We start from the raw sequence: 16,871 nt of genomic DNA, 5'->3' as shown, positions 1-16,871 counted from the left end.
CACCTGGAAGCCCAGCAGTGTTGGGAAAAATAGAAATAGGTTTTCTTCACATTGTGCTCTCAGAGTGATCTCCAACAGTGGAGAACTCCAAAGCCAACCCTGAGCAAAACACGTTTGCTACAAGATGTTTTTTTTAAAAGCTGGCCAGCAGGTTATGCAATGGCAAAGTGGGAGACAGCTGCCGGTCTGCGAGGATAGCTCAGCTGAGAAAAACAGGATAATCTTCAAAATCTGCTGCAAGGTAGTGGTGGGGGGGTGGGAATCAAACCTGGGATTCAGAGCAGCAGGAGGGCAGTGGTGCAATCAGAGCTCCACATCCCTGAATTCCTCAGGAGCACAATACAGATCCCAGCCCAACGCAGACCCCCCTGCTCCATCCAGAGTGCTTTCCTCGTGCCTCAGCTGCACCCCTCCATAGGGAGAGGTCCTGAGCACGGCAGGCACTCGCAGAATAAAGTGCTGATGGAGGAGAGGCAGAGCCCCATCTCTGAGATGCAGATGGTGGAGCTTCTTTCCCCCTCCCCCCCCGTGTGTGACACTGTGGGGAAAAGACTCCAGATGGTGCACGCAGCATCCCTGCATCCTTGTATGTGCACATCCCCACATCCTGCATCCCGAGTCTCTGCGTCCCTGCATACTCTCATCCCTGCAGTCCCATGTGTCTGTACCCTCATATCCCTGCATTGTTCCCACATCCCCATTTCCTACATCCCCACATGCCTTGCTGCTCCCACCAGCTGCCTGGATGGTGAGGCAGCCCTGGGAATGCACATGGGAAGCTCCAGGGCTGCACTCTCCAGCCAGGGCCCATTGCAGTGACTGAGAGTGAAGCAAATTCCCCTCACACTGCCTTAAGCACTGGCAAAACCCCCAGTCCTGCAGCAGCAATCTCTGCAGCAGATCAGTGCCTTCGCTCCCTGGCAAGGCGCTGGTTCAAGGAACCTGCTGCTCAACTCAGCAACTGAAAAAAAAAAAAATAAAAAATCAATGGCCCATTAAGAAGTAATTAATTGCAACAGCCCCTCTCCGTGTATCACTTCAGCAAACAAAGCTGCAAATGAATTTGCTATTAATTGATGTATGTACTTCAGGACAACAGCGAGGTATTAACTGCCTTCTTCCTGCTGAAGGTTTCATGGGAACACATTGCCCAGCAGCTGTAGCCAAGAAGCATGGCTGGCACGGAGCTCTCTTGCAAATGCAAACAAGAGATGCCTGAGTGCACATCCAAACACGAGGGGCTTTGCAGATCAAGTGGTCAAAGCAGCAAGGTCAGCCAAGCCCCTTTCTTTGGTGGGTTTAAAGGTGATCTCCTCTCTCCCATCAGCGCTCTCCTGTAATCCCTGCACAAAGCCCTTCCGTGTGCTGCTGCCATCAGCTCCGCTGCTGCTCTTTGGCCCCGGCAAGCAAGGGAGATCACAATCCCTGTCCTGACAGCAGGAAGGATGCGGGGAGGCGCACCGCCTCTGTTTGGGAGCAGGAAGGAAAGCGAGGCCACAACAGAGACGAGAGGATGGGCTGCAGGAGGGTGAGCACAACAACCCGGAGAGGTCCAGAGGATGAGAGACTCAAAAGGGCCGTGACTGCAGCGTCTCCTCCATCCAAGGGGGCTGAAGGCTCTTCCCACAGATGGGAACACCAGTCCTGTGCCACAGGTGAGGGCTGCTCTGCACCCCCAGAGTGCTGAGGATCACCACTGCATGCCCAGATGCTCCCAGCACTGCTGTCCTTGTCCTCTTCCAAGCTGCAGCTGCCTGGCTTTGCTCCTGTGCTGGGACCTGCTGCAGCCCACAACGTCCCCCAGGTGAGAGCACACCCCTGAGCCCCCAGATCCCTGCAAGCAGCTGTAGGCTCCACAATGCATCCTCATCTACACCTGCAGAAACTTTGGTTCCATGATTATGACTGCATTTGGCCAGCTAGGGGATGGACAGATGTCCAGGTTCTGCTCTTTGAGATGCTGCAGCCAATATTTTTTCAGCACTTCAGCCCCATCAGATCCTAACTGAGCTCCAGATGAAACAGGAACACAGCTGACCCCAGGAGGACACTACAGGCTATGGGAACACATAGAAATATAAAGCAACAGAACCTATAGATCTCCTTCCAGCAGCTCACAGTCACACCAGCACCTCCCCCTTCCCACCCTACAGATCCACGGGGATCTTCCATCATTTGGGACTGACCTCTCCGAAGTGGTTCAGTGCAGGCAATGCCTCCCACCAACCCTCATAGCCCACCCCCTCCACAGTCCCACTGCTGTGGGAGGGAGGTGGGAATAATGCTGCACACCCCCCTGGCTTGAGCTGGGAGCTCCCCAGTGACCCACGCTGTGATCACTGACCTCCACTTGCTGGCAGATCTGTATCAGTTTGGCCATCTGGTTCTCCAGTTCGCTGTTGCGTTTAACCAGGTTGGTGAGGTTTGTCTCCAGGGTTTGCTGTGGGTCCAGAAAACGAGGAACGGAGAGAGAAAAGAAGACAAAACAAGATGAGAGAAGTGGGAGGACTGCATCCAACTAACCAGACCACACATCACCCAACATGCTGCCAGATGGAGCAAAGTGTTGGCTAACTTTGCGCACAGGCTGCCCAAACCCAGCAGAATTTGGACAGCCCTCGCTAGCAAGCCCTGCCTTTTCAGAAGTGTAGAAGGAGCTTTTCCACCTCGATTTCCAGCTGGGAAGTCTGCCTGTTGGGACTGAATGGTTGCAATTCTCCACCCCTCCTCATCCTCAGTTGGTGATGGAGATGAAGGGAGGCTGAGGCTGCCCACGCCGCGCTTTGCTCTGTGCTCACGGGGCTGTGCAGCCGTGCAGTGATGACAGAGGATGGAGAGCCCGCTTGCAAAGACGCCTCTATCTGTGGACATGCAGTGGACCAGCACTTTGGGCTATCCATAATTCAAGCAACACTGCCATGCCATTAAAATACGTGGTCTCACGAAAAGGAAACACTTCCCAGCAAAGCGCTCTCAACCTGTTGCACCGCTTGTCGTGAAAGCGATAGCCTATTAATATTTGAAACTCCAGGGCTGAGAGAGGATCCCTGCAGTGTTTTATTCATACCCAGCAAGAAAGTGCAGCCCGAGGCTTCCACCACGGCTCCAGCAGACCCATAAACATCTGCACACACGGGTAATTTGGGGGCGAGCTAGCCAAGGCTGCTTGAATCATAGTCATAAAGCACAGGCAAAGCACTCATTCCTGAAAACCACTGGCTCCTAAAATACTCCCAGCTCACTCACAGCTCTACAGATTGCTAGCCAGTGGCTGGTAAAGCACAATGCTGAAACGGGCTGAAAAAGGCAGCAGTGCAGCTCAGGGTGCCTTCATTGAGCTGAAAGCGCTCTGCACAGCAGCGCCGCAGCGATAATACAAGAGTCAGCTGCTATCAGCTCCACCACCACCTCTCCTCACAGCTCTGCATCATCAAACATCACCTCACCAAGCATCCCACTCGTTAATTATCTCCCTCATCACCAACGAGGCTGCATTGATGTTTCAGCTTTGAAATTGCAGCCCGTTTCATGCTGGTGGAGGGGGCACTGGGGAGGGGGGAGCAGCCCAGCAGCACGCCTGCTCTGCAGGATCCCTCCCCTGGCACACCTGCTTGAGCGTGGAGGTGCAACCTTCTCCTTCTGTTCAAGAAGTAAAATGTGCTAGGAGCTCCGGCTGTACCAGCTGGCTGTTTTGTAGGTATTATAGAAATTACAGCAATTACAGGGGGTTTGTTTAATTGGATCATAGCGCGCTCACCATTTCCCCACACATCCACCTTCTGGCTTGATTTCTCTACAACTAGGAGAAATGAGAAAAAGAGAGAGAAACACCACAGAATGGATCCTTGAGCCAAAGCCACTGCATAAGGGGGCTGCAAGCACAGCAAGAACCCTGCAGGGAGCAAACCCCTTCCTGCAGCAGGGATGCTCAATTGCAGCCAGCCCAGTGCAATGGGCAGGGAGCTCAACAAGGTGGCACAGGAAGCAACCACACGGACCTGCCTTGCACCAGGGCTGGGTTTCCACATTCATCTTCACGCACAGGCAGCCAAAAGCAGAGAGCATTTGCTCAATGATTGATTTCAGGTTTGTTGTTGTTGCTTTTGTTCATTTATAATTGTTTGCAATGGGACACACGGCCCTGCCCCCTCCCTCTGTGCACCACAAACACAAACCATGTGTGCACACCAAGGTGCAGATGGGAAATGCTACCCCCATGAGCCATCACGACGCAGAGCACAGGGTCTGCTCAGTGCACGCTCTGCTCCCATCTCTGCTCCCCACATGAGCACTGGGTGCAATGCTTGAACTGAAATGCTGGTAGCAGTCCATCTCCCCAACGTGATGCTTGCAACCAACTCCCAGCCCCCAGCAAAAAAAAAAAAAAAAGAGAGATAAAACCAAGGGGAAAATATGATCAGCAAGCTGGCTGCTTCTCTGCTACAGGAATTTCAGCAGACAAAAGGACAAGCGACAGAGAGCTGCTACCAAGCTGCTCTGTGCAGCTCCTGCATTGGGACACTAATGCACTTTAAGTCACTCTGCAGCAACACAGCCTTGGTAAAAGCTGAAAAGAAACGCCAGCTTTCCATGCCCACCATCGCCCCAACCAGCAGGGCTGACCTAGAAAACGAAGCCATTTGTTCTGGTGAAAGTCTTGTCATCTCTAATGGCACTGAAGAGTGCTGGCTGTCCCACTGTATAAGCAATGAATATACAGATGTTATAACTCAGAAATATACAGGAAAGTTAGGCTGAACAGGTTATCACACTAAAGAAGAATAGCTGGAAAGCTTACCCTCATCCTGGGCTCACTGAGAAGACTCCAAGAGGAGCAATCTCCAGAAGAGACCTTTCCCCATTCATAGTCAGCTCTTCAATGGGGTCTAGGAGAGGTGCAGCCTGGCTCCAGCCCTTCCAGTAGCACAGGAGAATTGCCTTCACCTGTGCTCCCAGGGCTGACTCAGTGCTCACCTCAGGTGGTCAATCTGAGGTCCCTGATTCAGCAGTTCCCATAAACTCACCCAGTGAAGATCCCACCCCAAAGCGGGCATCCCCAGCCTGCCTGCACAGATGGGATTGGGGTTGCTCAACGCTTTCAGCCTGAGCTCACCGCCATCCCTTTGGCTCAGCCTATGATAGCATTGCACCACTCTCCTTCCCCATCAGCCCTGCTGCAGCCCTACAGACCCCACGGGTGCCACAGAGATGCTCCAGCCCTGTCCTCAGCCCTCAGAGCCCTAACAGCACTGCCCAGCTCTCTCCTACATGAGAAACCCATTGCCATCCCAACTTCCCCAAGGCCGTCACATAAGGAGACAGTAGGGTGAGTTTCCACCTTCCAACTGTCCATAAGGGAGTGCCCAGCACTTTATAGGGGCTCTCTGACAAAGGGAGAGCTCTTCCCATACAGCAGGGCTTGTTCACCCAGCTCAGGAAATTTCTCTCCTCCTTCATGCAAGATCTGCAAGGTCAGGAAGGTGAGTGCTGCTGAGGAGGATTGCAGCTGGGGCTGGAGGCAGCTCGAAAACCCTGCAGCTGGCTTGGAGAGACAGAAGGACACAGCACCGGGCTGCCAGCACTGTGCCAGCAGCTTCATTTGCACTTCTGAAGCCTTCCCATGGCTCAGCACTCTCAGAGCCCCCCAACGCCGCTGGGAGCATCCAAGAGCTCCAAGAATATCCAGTGTCCCAATCCTTTTTTTCCATGATGCTTTCTGCAAATGCAATGTGCTCCTGCAAGCAAAGCACTGCTTGAGAATGGCAGCCACAGCTCTGCTGGGCCCCAAAGGAATGGGGCATGGACCTACAGCCACGAAGTCTGACCCCACTCCTCAGCAGCACTCCATCCCTGCAGACAGCAGGATTTCAACCTCTACCAATGCACTCATATACACACAGAGCTTTTGTCTTCTTGCTCTGCACTCCCGACTAAACAAACGAGATATAAAAATGGACAAAATTCACTGCTTGTCAAATGGGGCTTCCTCCCACAATCTCACCCTTTGGCCCCAGAACCCCAAGAACGCCATGAAGAGGTTCTGCTCATCTCACCCCACAACCTGCAGAACGGTGTGGGGAGAACTGGCTGTTCTGGTAAATGAAAGCTGCGTGCACAGTTCCAAGGGGAAGAACAAAAATCACATGAAATAGTTGAGTGTTGTCATTTCTCCGACACGGCTGATTACTTGCAGACTCGGTCTGAAGCATCTTTTTGGCAAGGACTGCTGTCTGGCTGCTTCGTGTGCATCCCCAAGCTGTGCATTTCCCCTGTTTGCTCTTTCTCTCCCTGCGGTGCTTAAGAAAAACAGGGACTTTCCTTCTGAAAACATTCCTCCAGGCAGCGATCCCATACGAGTCCCCACACCTGCAGTCCTTGGCACGAGCCTTCCTCTTACCGCGGGGACGCGGGGAATGAGGGCGGTGTGATGGATGACCTCTGCCTGCTGGGAGATGCTTTTCAGGGAGCCACGCTGAGCTGTTCTCCTGGGTAAAAGGAGAAGAAGGCCAAGAACGAGGCAGCTGGTGGCCCTTTGCTATAGGGTGACAGCTTGGTGGGATGCTGCCGTGGTGAAGGGTGAGTTTTGCCAAATTGGGTGATGCGACACCTCCCCAAAATGCTACGGATGAATGGAGAAATAGGAAGAACAAGAGCTGGTGGAGATCCCAACAAGTCTGGATTTCCTGGGGGACCATCCTGGCACAAAGCCTGGAGCAGCACTGGGGCACCTGCAGCAGGCATCCCACAGCCCCCCGCTGCATGGTGATGACCCCATCACCCACCTCAGCCTCTTGGAGCCACCTCAAGGACCACTGATACCCAGAGCCTCGCCTCGAAGAGAAAAAAGAGCCCACAGAGATGAGCCTGGAGGGTAAGGTAACCCTGAGGGCTTCATCCCCATCCTCAACCAGGTCCTCAGCAAGGATGGCTGCGAGTTGGACCACATCCCTCACCCTAACACTGCTGCTTCCCTCCCCTCCCAGCCTAAAACCATGCTAACGAGGGAGTTAACGAGGCTCTACCAGGCTCCCCTGACAAGCATTCATCCAACAGCACCAAAGCACATAGGGTTTATTTAGGTCCTTCTGTGTTTACACTCTTTAATCTTTTCAAAGCGATTCTTCTACTACTGGATATTATCAGGGTTTTTTTTTTTTTTTCTGTCTCACCGCAGCACTGTTGAAAATTGTTTAAATATTTTATTAAATTCATCCTGACTGTGACAAGCCCGTTTTTATTCCTGAAGCCATGTTGCCACGATCGGGTTGTTTAAGCTGTCCTACTTAAATACACGCCGAAAGACTTCGCTCCCCGGTTCAGCCTGTGTGCTTTTCAACCTAAAAGGATGCGTTTTTCAGACATCTTATTAAATTTGCTACATTTGATGTAAAAATTCCCAAGCCACGGTGAGTCCTGAGCTTATTTGTTTACCTTCTGCTGCTTTTATTTGTTGCTTTAAAAAGACAGAGCGGAAAGAAAAGGTTTCCGTCGCTCCAAGCGATGCCTTTTTCCAGAAATTTACTTCTAATGAATAATTTCTCCTCACTTTCTTCAAACCCAGCACAGGGAGCAAAGGGTGATGCTGGGAGCCCTCTGTGCAAGGACAGCATGCTTAAGAGAATACGAGGTTTTGCCAAACTGTGCTTTTTTGCAGCTTGACATGAGCGTTTTCTTTCACTTCTGACCCATTCTAACATGGTGAAGGATGGCAATGACCTGACCTGACCTGCCCAGGGAGCAATGGGGTCACCATCCCTAGGAGTGCTCCAGGGCCATGGGGACGTGGCACTGAAGGATATGGGATGGGCATGGTGGGGTGGGATGGGGTTGGGTTGGGGATTTGAGAGGTCAGGAAGCGGTGAAGCAAACTGTGCTTCAGAAGCACGTCCCTCCATTGGATGAGGAAGGGCAAACTGTGCTTCAGAAGCACGTCCCTCCATTGGATGAGGAAGGGCAAACTGTGCTTCAGAAGCACGTCCCTCCATTGGATGAGGAGGGGCTGACTCGGATGCAGACATATCCAGCAAAGGACTCCAGGCTGGGAAGACCGGACCCATGCTGATCAATTAAAAACTAGGAAAATTCAAGGCAGTTTGTACATGCTTAGAATCATTCCACAGAACTCCTCCTCCATCAGGAATATAACCCTGTGAAACCAGCAAAAAGAAGGGGACCTTCCAACCAAGCAATGTACCGCACGCCCTCCCCAGGGCAAGAGTTGCAAGGGAACAAGAATTTCACCTCTTGGAGTTGCTGCTGCCGGAAGATGCACTGGAAATAGAGGCTTTGTGTCCTTGGGTACTTTTAGGACATCTGAGGTGGCCGAGGGCTCAGTGCACCGTGTCCTAATGGCACAGTGTGACAGCTCAGCACACCTGGATGGATGCTCTCCACTGGACGTTGAGCCCCAGCCAACAGCTGGCCATGCAGCAGCCCTGGCAGCCCGTCCTTGGAAGGCAGAAACGTCAAGGGACAGCAAATCACAGCCGTAATACGGATTAACGATCTCGGACATGGGAAAGGGATTAGAGACCAGAACGCATCGAGCCTTTGGAGGCCCTCTGCTGAATGCAAAGGAACAGCCAGAGGACAAAGCTGAGCAATAGATCAGACCCTGAGAAAGCAGCGCTGCTTTACAGCCGAGGAAGGACTGTCAGCCATGAAATAGGAGCGGGGCTCTGCTAGCAGCACCATGCTGCTGCTGGCTTTGAAGCCAAAAGTGAACAAAGCTCCTTTCAAAGCATGGGAGGAAGACAACACAGCTTCATCCCCATACATATGTATAACCTCGAGGAATAAGGCACTGGTGGGACGGGAGATGCGCTCTTTGAAGGATGGGTAAGAAAACGCGGTAGGAAGAGACGAGGCACGACTTAGAAGTTGCCCTGCTAAAAAAGTAAGGGCAGGTGGGTGGAAACCAGCTGCAGAGAATGGCAAGTCCTCGTGGGTTCACTAATGACAGTGCAATTACGTTAACAACGCTCGCTGCAGATAATGGCAGGGCTATGAAGAGCCCTTAAGAACATTGCTAAGGGTGTGTGAGGGTCTCGTGCACTGATGGGAAAAAAGCTTGACAAACAATGATAGGGAACATTGGGAATAACAAACCAACGAGGAGAAAACCCAAGGAGGAACTGTGGGAAGTCTACAAAGGGACAAATGGGATAGCACAGGGGGCTCTCGATGGCTTCAGTGGTGGGGGACATGGGCAGGGCTGGTCCTAAAGAGTTCAAACTTGGAGCAGAGAAAAGGCAAAATATAACTGGGATGGAAGGTGCAACCGTGGTGGAAGGCAGAACCATGATGGAGAGCACAGGAATGTTAACAGGAGAGCAAGGAACTCATAGCATTAATTAGGAGCAACAGAAAGAGTAAAACTGATCTTGAGAAAAGAGAAGAAAAAAGAAAAGGGAAGGGAAAGGGGAGGGGGAAAGGGAAGAGAAAGGGGAAGGGAAAGAGGAGTGAAGGGGAGGGAAGAGGAAGAGGAAAGGAAAAAGAGAGGTAAGAGGAAGGAGGGGAGAGGAGAGGAAAAAGGAAAGGGAACAGAAGGGAATAGAAGGGAAGGGGAAAGGGAGAAAGGAAAGGAGAAGGAGAAGGAGAAGGAGAAGGAGAAGGAGAAGGAGAAGGAGAAGGAGAAGGAGAAGGAGAAGGAGAAGGAGAAGGAGAAGGAGAAGGAGAAGGAGAAGGAAAAGGAGAAGGAAAAGGAGAAGGAGAAGGAGAAGGAGAAGGAAAAGGAAAAGGAAAAGGAAAAGGAAAAGGAAAAGGAAAAGGAAAAGGAAAAGGAAAAGGAAAAGGAAAAGGAAAAGGAAAAGGAAAAGGAAAAGGAAAAGGAAAAGGAAAAGGAAAAGGAAAAGGAAAAGGAAAAGGAAAAAGAGTGGGATGGTTGTTAGAGCAGGCACTGGTCTGTAAGGCTGTGCTGAATTAAACCACTTGGAGAGCAGAAGCTCCAGACTGGACAGAGGGAGACCATGGAGTTCCACCAGCACGATTTGGGTTCTTCCCAGCACTTTGCTGGTGACTTCCAGAGCTGCTCCTCCTTTCACCCCCACCTCCTGAAGATCTCAGCGTGATTCACAGCCCTGAGAGCTTCATTAGGCAGAAGCACGCTTGCATTTACCCTCTTGAAATTGGAGAATGCAGTTGTACAGGAATATATTAGCATACCTATTTCATTTTCACGACTGAATGATTAATAACACAGCGCCTGCGATTCCTTCCTCAGCAGAAGTTGTAATAGGTGAGCATATGAAATCATAGCAGGCTCTTGCCTGAGTCTCAAAGGTCTGCACCCAAAGATGGTACGGAATCACCCAGTGGCTGTTTTGCAAGGCACAGCGCACGGCTTGAATCTGGAAATCACATGAAATCTTTCGATTTTCCAAACGAATGGTGGCATTTAAAGAGCTGAAACACCAAATCTGAACATGCAACAAGGAAATCTGCAACGCCAAGTGCTCAGGATGGCACCTGTAGCACACACTGCCCGATCTGCAGAGCAGTATTTAAATGCAGCTTTTCAAAAGCAGAATATGAAACGCGCGAAATGAATTAGGAGTAGAATTTGCACCTAACCAAAGGGGCTGATATGCTTTGAATTACAAGTACAAAATTAGCTTCAAAGCAAAGCTAAAGCTCCTGCATTTCAAATTATTGCAGAAAATGGATTGAATTCTGCAGAGATCAGAAAGATACCGCACCAGAGGTCGATGGCAAATGATGGCGAGGAAATCAATTCGAGGGGGGGCCTGACTTGTGCTACGACCACGTCCCATCGTTTAGTCACACCAAGCCAAAAGAGTGCAGAACACGCTTTTAATCCGAAATATTAATCGGCAATAAATGCATATGTTGCATCTCCAGCTGGTTTGTTCTCCAGATCGTGTGTTCTGTGAGACTGCAGGCAGCAGGGCTGTGCAGCCAGGTCAGCAACACCCCAAACACCCGGGAGCAAATGAGGATAGTGAGGGGGGGGGATTCTGAAGGGCAGCATTGAGGAAGGACAACAGCCTTCAGTCCCCAAGGATGGACAGAAAGGCAGCTTCACACTGAGGAGCTTAATGAGAAGCCCCAAAAGGAAGCCCCCCCAAAAGGGTGCCCCCCCACCCACTCACAGCCCACCCAGGCACCTCCAGGGATGAGGCACCCATGGACATCAGTGCAGGGCCTCAGTGCCCCCGGAACAAATAATTTCCTCCTTACCTCCAGTCTAAACCTCCCTTCTTTTAGTTTAAAGCCATTCCCCCTTGTCCTAGAATCCCCAAGGTAGGAAATGACCTCCAAGATCACCCAACCCAACCATCCACCTGCCACCAATATTTCCCCACTAATCCATGTCCCTCGATACCACACCTAACATCCCATGAACACTTCCAGTGTTGGTGACCACCACCTCCCTGGGCAGCCCATTCCATCACCTGACCACTCTTACAGAGAACAAATTGTTCCAAATACCCAACCAGTCCTATCACGTACAAAGTCGCCCTCCATTCTGTCTATAAGCTCCCTTTATACACTCAAATACATCACTAAAGACATTTAAATCTCAGCCCTGAGTTCCTCCTGACCCCATTCTGCCCCATTTTCTGAACACCCCCCCCATCCTCCTGCAGCACCTCGTGCTGTGCAGGGACACTGAGCTGCCTGCAGATGAATAACACAACTGAGCTGCTCTTCAGGGCCTCCCTGCTCAGCGTGCCCTGAAACAGCTCAGCTCCCAGCCCGCAGGATCAAACGAGACAATCAAGCACTGCAGCAGCTGGCTTTCAATCCCCCATTGCTCCAACTCCTGCACACATCCATGAGCTGTTTCCTCCGCCTCACAGTGCAATGGGAGAGCAGGCAGAGGGGAGGAATGCAGACAACGCACACCTCAATTCCTGCCCTGATAGGCAAGGGTTTTTCCCTTGGCTGCAGCCTCCTGAGGCAGCAGGAGGATGCCAGAGTGCTGCAGCCTGGCTGCAGGAAGGGGACAGAATTGTGGAGTCATTAAGGTTGGAAAGGACCAACAGATGCTTGCGGGATGCACGTGGCCAGGTGCAGTTTCCAAAAGGAACAACCAATGGCTGAGGATGGTCTCCATCTTGGCCATAAAATGTCAGTGTCACCTCCCACACCTGCTTGGTTGGGAGAGGAGGAGAAGCCCAGCATAGGGAAAAAGGGAAGGGAAAGTTTCCTTAAAGCCAGGCTCCTCACACGTATTTCTTCTCAAATATTACATATTAAAGCTCTTGATGGGGCAAAAACCCCTGGAAACTCCTACGAGCCCAACGCAAAGCCTTACTTCCATTATTCACATGGGCAGGATTTCCCCCTCCTTCCAAAGCAGCCCCAGATGGGCAGGGGACCCCAAAGACAGAGAGCACAGTGTCCCCAGGACAGCAGCATCACTGAGTGGCATCATTCTGAAAAGCTCTGGCACGTGGGGACAGCTAGTGGGATCAGCATTGCCATGATCAGAGGCACTGCATTATCTTCTGCAGCACACAACAAATAACGCTAATGGAAGGGATAATGTCAAGCAGAATTACATTGGATTTTAAACAGCACTGATAGCACATGTTAAGCAGACATATAATTAGCACTGTGGTGCCTTGATAATATTAATAACGTAGCTAATTATAGCGATATAAATAGCCTGATTAATTGTCACAAAACATCAGCATCACTCTTGGAAGGGCATCCCCAAACCTTGCCACTGTTTGTCAGTGGGCACTGAAGCCAACAAAGGGAGCAGCAGAACGGCCCTGAGGGCTTCATTCACTCCTCAGTGAGGCTCAGTCCTGCTTGGGACAGACACAGCTGCCCCCTGACACCCTGCCAGCCACAGACTGCACGTCTCCTCTATGCACCATCCTTTCCATGCACCATCCTTTCCAAGCAACGCCCTTTCCGTGCACCATCTTCCCCTTGCACTGAAGAGGATTCCCCTTGCAACATCTCCCCATGCACCATCCTCCCTTTGCATTGTCCTCCCCACACACTGCCTTCTCCTTGCACCATTCTCCCCAAGCCCCATGCACTGCAGAGGGTTCCAAGCACAGTTTTCTCCAAACTATCTTCTCAATGCGCCATCCTTCCTTCGCAGAGTCCTCCCCATGCACTGGAGAGAACAGCACATCCCATCTTCTCCATGCACCATCCTCTGCTCACACTGTCCTTCCTTTGCACCTGAGACAACTCCCCTTGCACCCCAGTGTTTGCTGCACTGGAGCCTCGCTCCTTCCAGCAGCGCTGCAGCAGAGCCAGAGCCCAGGGCAGTGAGGCTGCACGGCAAACCCAGTGCTGAGCAGTGCAGCCCCCAATCTCAGCATGCTCCAACCCCCCGAGGGTGGCTGGGATGTTCTCAGAGCCTCTGTCACCGCTCAGCCCTCGCAGTCGTGTTTGCTTTAGATTTAAATCGCTCTATTGAACAGCTCGTTGGAAGGAAACAGAGCCAACTGCCTTCTCTTTTAATAACCTGAAGACAAACAGTGAGACGTGCTGTAAGTGCTTACAGGGAAGCGTTTGCACTTCTCTGCTTCGCCGCGCAGCCCTGACATCAGGCATTCACCGAGGAAGGAGCGACGCAGCCCAAATTCCTCCTTGTGAGCTGCACGGGGAAACTTTTCCACCTCCCCAGAGCGTGAAAGCCACGGTCAGGATTCTGGGGGGATTCACCGTGCGCTCCATCCCTCTCCAACAGGAGCGCTCCAGCTGCGCTGGCTTGGGGATGCTCCAGCAGCGTGCTTGTGGGGATGCTCCAGCCTCCACCCAGCACCTGGTTGTTGGGGCCACAGCCACGGGAAAGCCAGCAGCAGCTCCTGTCCTGCTGCTTGCAAAGGAGGAGGAGAACCCTCGGGTTTCTCTTGGAAGCAGACGCAGCGCCGAGCCGCCGCTCGGGATGGGCTGATTTTGGCTGATCTGTTGCTTATGCTCCGCCGCAGCGAGACTGTTAAACCGGAGAGGGAGATGTTGAGATAGACTCACAGCACAAACTCAGCCTCGGGGCAAACTGACTTCTTTAACTCCTTGTGCAGACAGAGCAGCAGAGAGCCCTGTGCCTTTTCCATGCCTTTTCCCTCTGCTGCTTTTTGTTGTTGTTGCTGTTGTTTGTTTTGAGGCTGCAAAAGCCAACGAAATGCTAAACCCAACAAAAAAAACCACAAACTCCCACACAACTCATGGGATGTGAGGGTGGGCATCACCAGGAACACACAGGGCTGGTGCTCAGGCTCCTGACTCCACTCCAGCTCTATGCACCGCCCCCAAAATCTCGGTTATTCCCTTTGGAAACCCAACTTCTGTCTCCCTCTCTTTGCAAAGCAATCACCTCTGCCTTCCTCCAGCTGATCCCCAAGAGTTCTGGGATGGCACGGCAGGGTTAGTGCACCCTGAGCTGCAGCTGCTGAGCGTGCTGCAATGCTCTGCTGCAGGCAGCACGGCACGGAGCACGCCCTGCTTGTTCTGCAGGACACACCAGCTCAAAAACAGACTTTTTTTTTTTTTATTGCTTGGCGAGTCGGCAGCTTCAAGAGCGATGTTTTTCCAGCGCCGCTTGGCTCCTATCGTTTCAATGAAAACCAGGCCTGGGTGGAAATGAATAGAAAGCAAATGACAGCACCTCCCTTTGTTTTTGCTGAGCTGACACGTAGCTGCGCTGGGCAGAATGCAAATCACAGCACTGCACTCCTGCTGCATCCCGCAGCATCACCCTCTGCAAACTTAGCTTGCTCCTAGAGTCGATCTCTAGCAAGCTGCAATCCAGAGAACTCTTCCTTTGCAAAACCAGAGCAGGGCAGAGCGGGGAGCACAGCACCACAGCCCAAAGCTCATGCTTTGCTTGCAGTGGATGGAAGTGCAGACAGCGTGCGGATGCAGCGGGTGCCAAGCTGTGAGTCAGAGCCGGGCCGGTCACGAGGCTGGCTGCAAAACACCGAGCGCTTCAGAAAACAAACAAAAGCTCCGTGCTGCTCCCTGCTTACTGCTGGTTGCTTGCTGAGAGCCTGCAGCACGGAGCCCAGTCCCAAGTTCTGCACAAAGCAGCCCCTGCTTCATCCACATCATTGCTTATCCCTGGGCTGTGCTTCCCAGAGCTGCCTGTGCTGGTTGGCCAGTCCCTCGCTGTCCCCTGGGCTGACTCACGAGCCCCCCAATCCACAGAGACCCAGGGGGTACCCAGGGTGGGAGAGGGCACAGGGCCACCCATAGCCTTCCTGCGTGGGGATGCAGCCAGAACACTGCGGTTACTGGAATTCCAACACTGGTTATTTCCAATCCCTAAACCTGCAAAACCCCAAAGTATCAAGGCTTTATTTTTCTTTTAAATCCTTTCTGAAAGATGGGGCACTCTTCTATTGAACAGCACGAGCAGAAAGCCCACTGGAAGCAGTGCTCTCGTGAGGGGTGGGAGTGCAGGAGCTCTGCCTGGTTCTGGCACAGGGCAGATCCTAACCAGAGGGATGGCTGCAGCAGGACATTGTGGGGCTGGGGGCCACAGGGCACCCCATGCTACATCCCACCCCAAGCCACACAGCAGTGCATTATGTTAAGGCAATGTTGGCACAGCCCGTGCGCTCCCTGCCCCCTCCCAGCTCCCTTCCTGCACATTCCCAAGAGGCTCCAAAGGCTCCTTTCAAAATGCAGCGGTGTCGAGGCACAATAACAAAACCACCACATTGATCTTCCTGGCAGAGGCCTCCACAAAGAGAAAACCTTTCTCTGGTTTCCTTTTCTCTCCTCCGTTTCTCCCCCCCAGTCTCCTCATCTTGCTTGACCAAGCTCATCTTTGCTAAGGGGAACTTTTTGTTCCCTCTGACGCCGCTAATATATGTGTTGGCAAGGATGTCTGCAAACATACATCTTCCATGAGAGGCCTTGTCACGGGCATTGAAACCAGAGCAATTAGCATTTTATTTGGATTCTTTACTGGAGATGCAGTACAATGTTCTGAGAAGCAGCCGCTGAGCACTAAATAACCCCCACCGGAGGATGCTGGAGGTGTGACACAGCCCTCAGCTGGCCCAGGAAGGATTACCCAGGGTTAAACAAAGATAACGAACAAGGGAAACCCAAAACCCCATTTTGCCCCTCTTTTCACTGCAGCTGGCGCTTTGTTTTTCCCAGGGGAGAGGCTCCTTTAGGAGTAAAGGAAAGGGGCCAAAGCGCACAAACCCAACAGCTGTTGCCACCTCCGGGCCTGGCCCTGTGCATAGCACTGTCCCCTTGTATCTCTGCATTCAAAAAATGGCCCTGTTTCCAAAAATACCAAGAAAGGCACTGCTTGTGGCAGTGAGGTGCTGCCCTGCAAAGCCCCTCACTCGAGCACTCAGCAAGCATTGCTCTCTGTGGGATGCGCTTCCAGCCAGGATGTGCAAAGAAGCTGCAGGAATGGCTGAAACGTGGGGATAAAGGGGCAAAACGCAGGGATAAATGGGCAAAACATGGGGATAAAAGGGCAAAATGCAGGGATAAAAGGGCAAAATGTGGGGATAAGCAGATAAAGCATGAGAATACAGGATGCAAACAGGGAGTGGGGGGGATGGCAGGCTAGGAGTGAGGATAACGACTGCGATCCCAGCCATCGAGGAATGCCTTCTGCTGGAAGATGCAGCATTTCAGCTGTGAGTGCTGAGCTCTGAAGCTCAAGCAAAGCCCAGAGGGAGAGCCTGTGCCCAAAATAGCCCTTGGGAAGGCACGGGTACGTCATGGCTTTCAGCTCAGCAGCTCTTCAAGCTGAAAAATTCACCCAGAGCCACTCCGGAGCAATTCTGTTCGTGCAACAGCAAAGGGGAGACAGAAAGCAGCAAAACCCAGGGCTGCAAACCCCTTCTGGATGGTGCCAGCAGCTGTCTGGACAGCAAGAGCCTCGCTCTGTGTCTGCTTTGCATTGCCAT

The 16,871-nt window shown here is 52.1% G+C and overlaps 1 protein-coding gene across 2 annotated transcripts in view; it reads right to left on the bottom strand.

The window, feature by feature from the left end:
- The window catches only part of MID2 (midline 2), a 49,590-nt gene that overhangs the window by 13,127 nt on the left and 19,592 nt on the right, over nt 1–16,871 (bottom strand). For both annotated transcript variants that reach the window (XM_090150479.1, XM_031594062.2), the window contains exon 3: nt 2,345–2,440. In XM_090150479.1, the coding sequence (XP_090006605.1) occupies nt 2,345–2,440 (96 nt within the window). The remainder of the gene's footprint in view (nt 1–2,344; nt 2,441–16,871) is intronic.

Source organism: Phasianus colchicus, chromosome 14 (genome assembly GCF_987193195.1).
Source record: "Phasianus colchicus chromosome 14, bPhaCol1.hap1.1, whole genome shotgun sequence".
Taxonomy (NCBI): domain Eukaryota; kingdom Metazoa; phylum Chordata; class Aves; order Galliformes; family Phasianidae; genus Phasianus; species Phasianus colchicus.
This window is presented reverse-complemented; position numbering and strand designations above follow the sequence as displayed.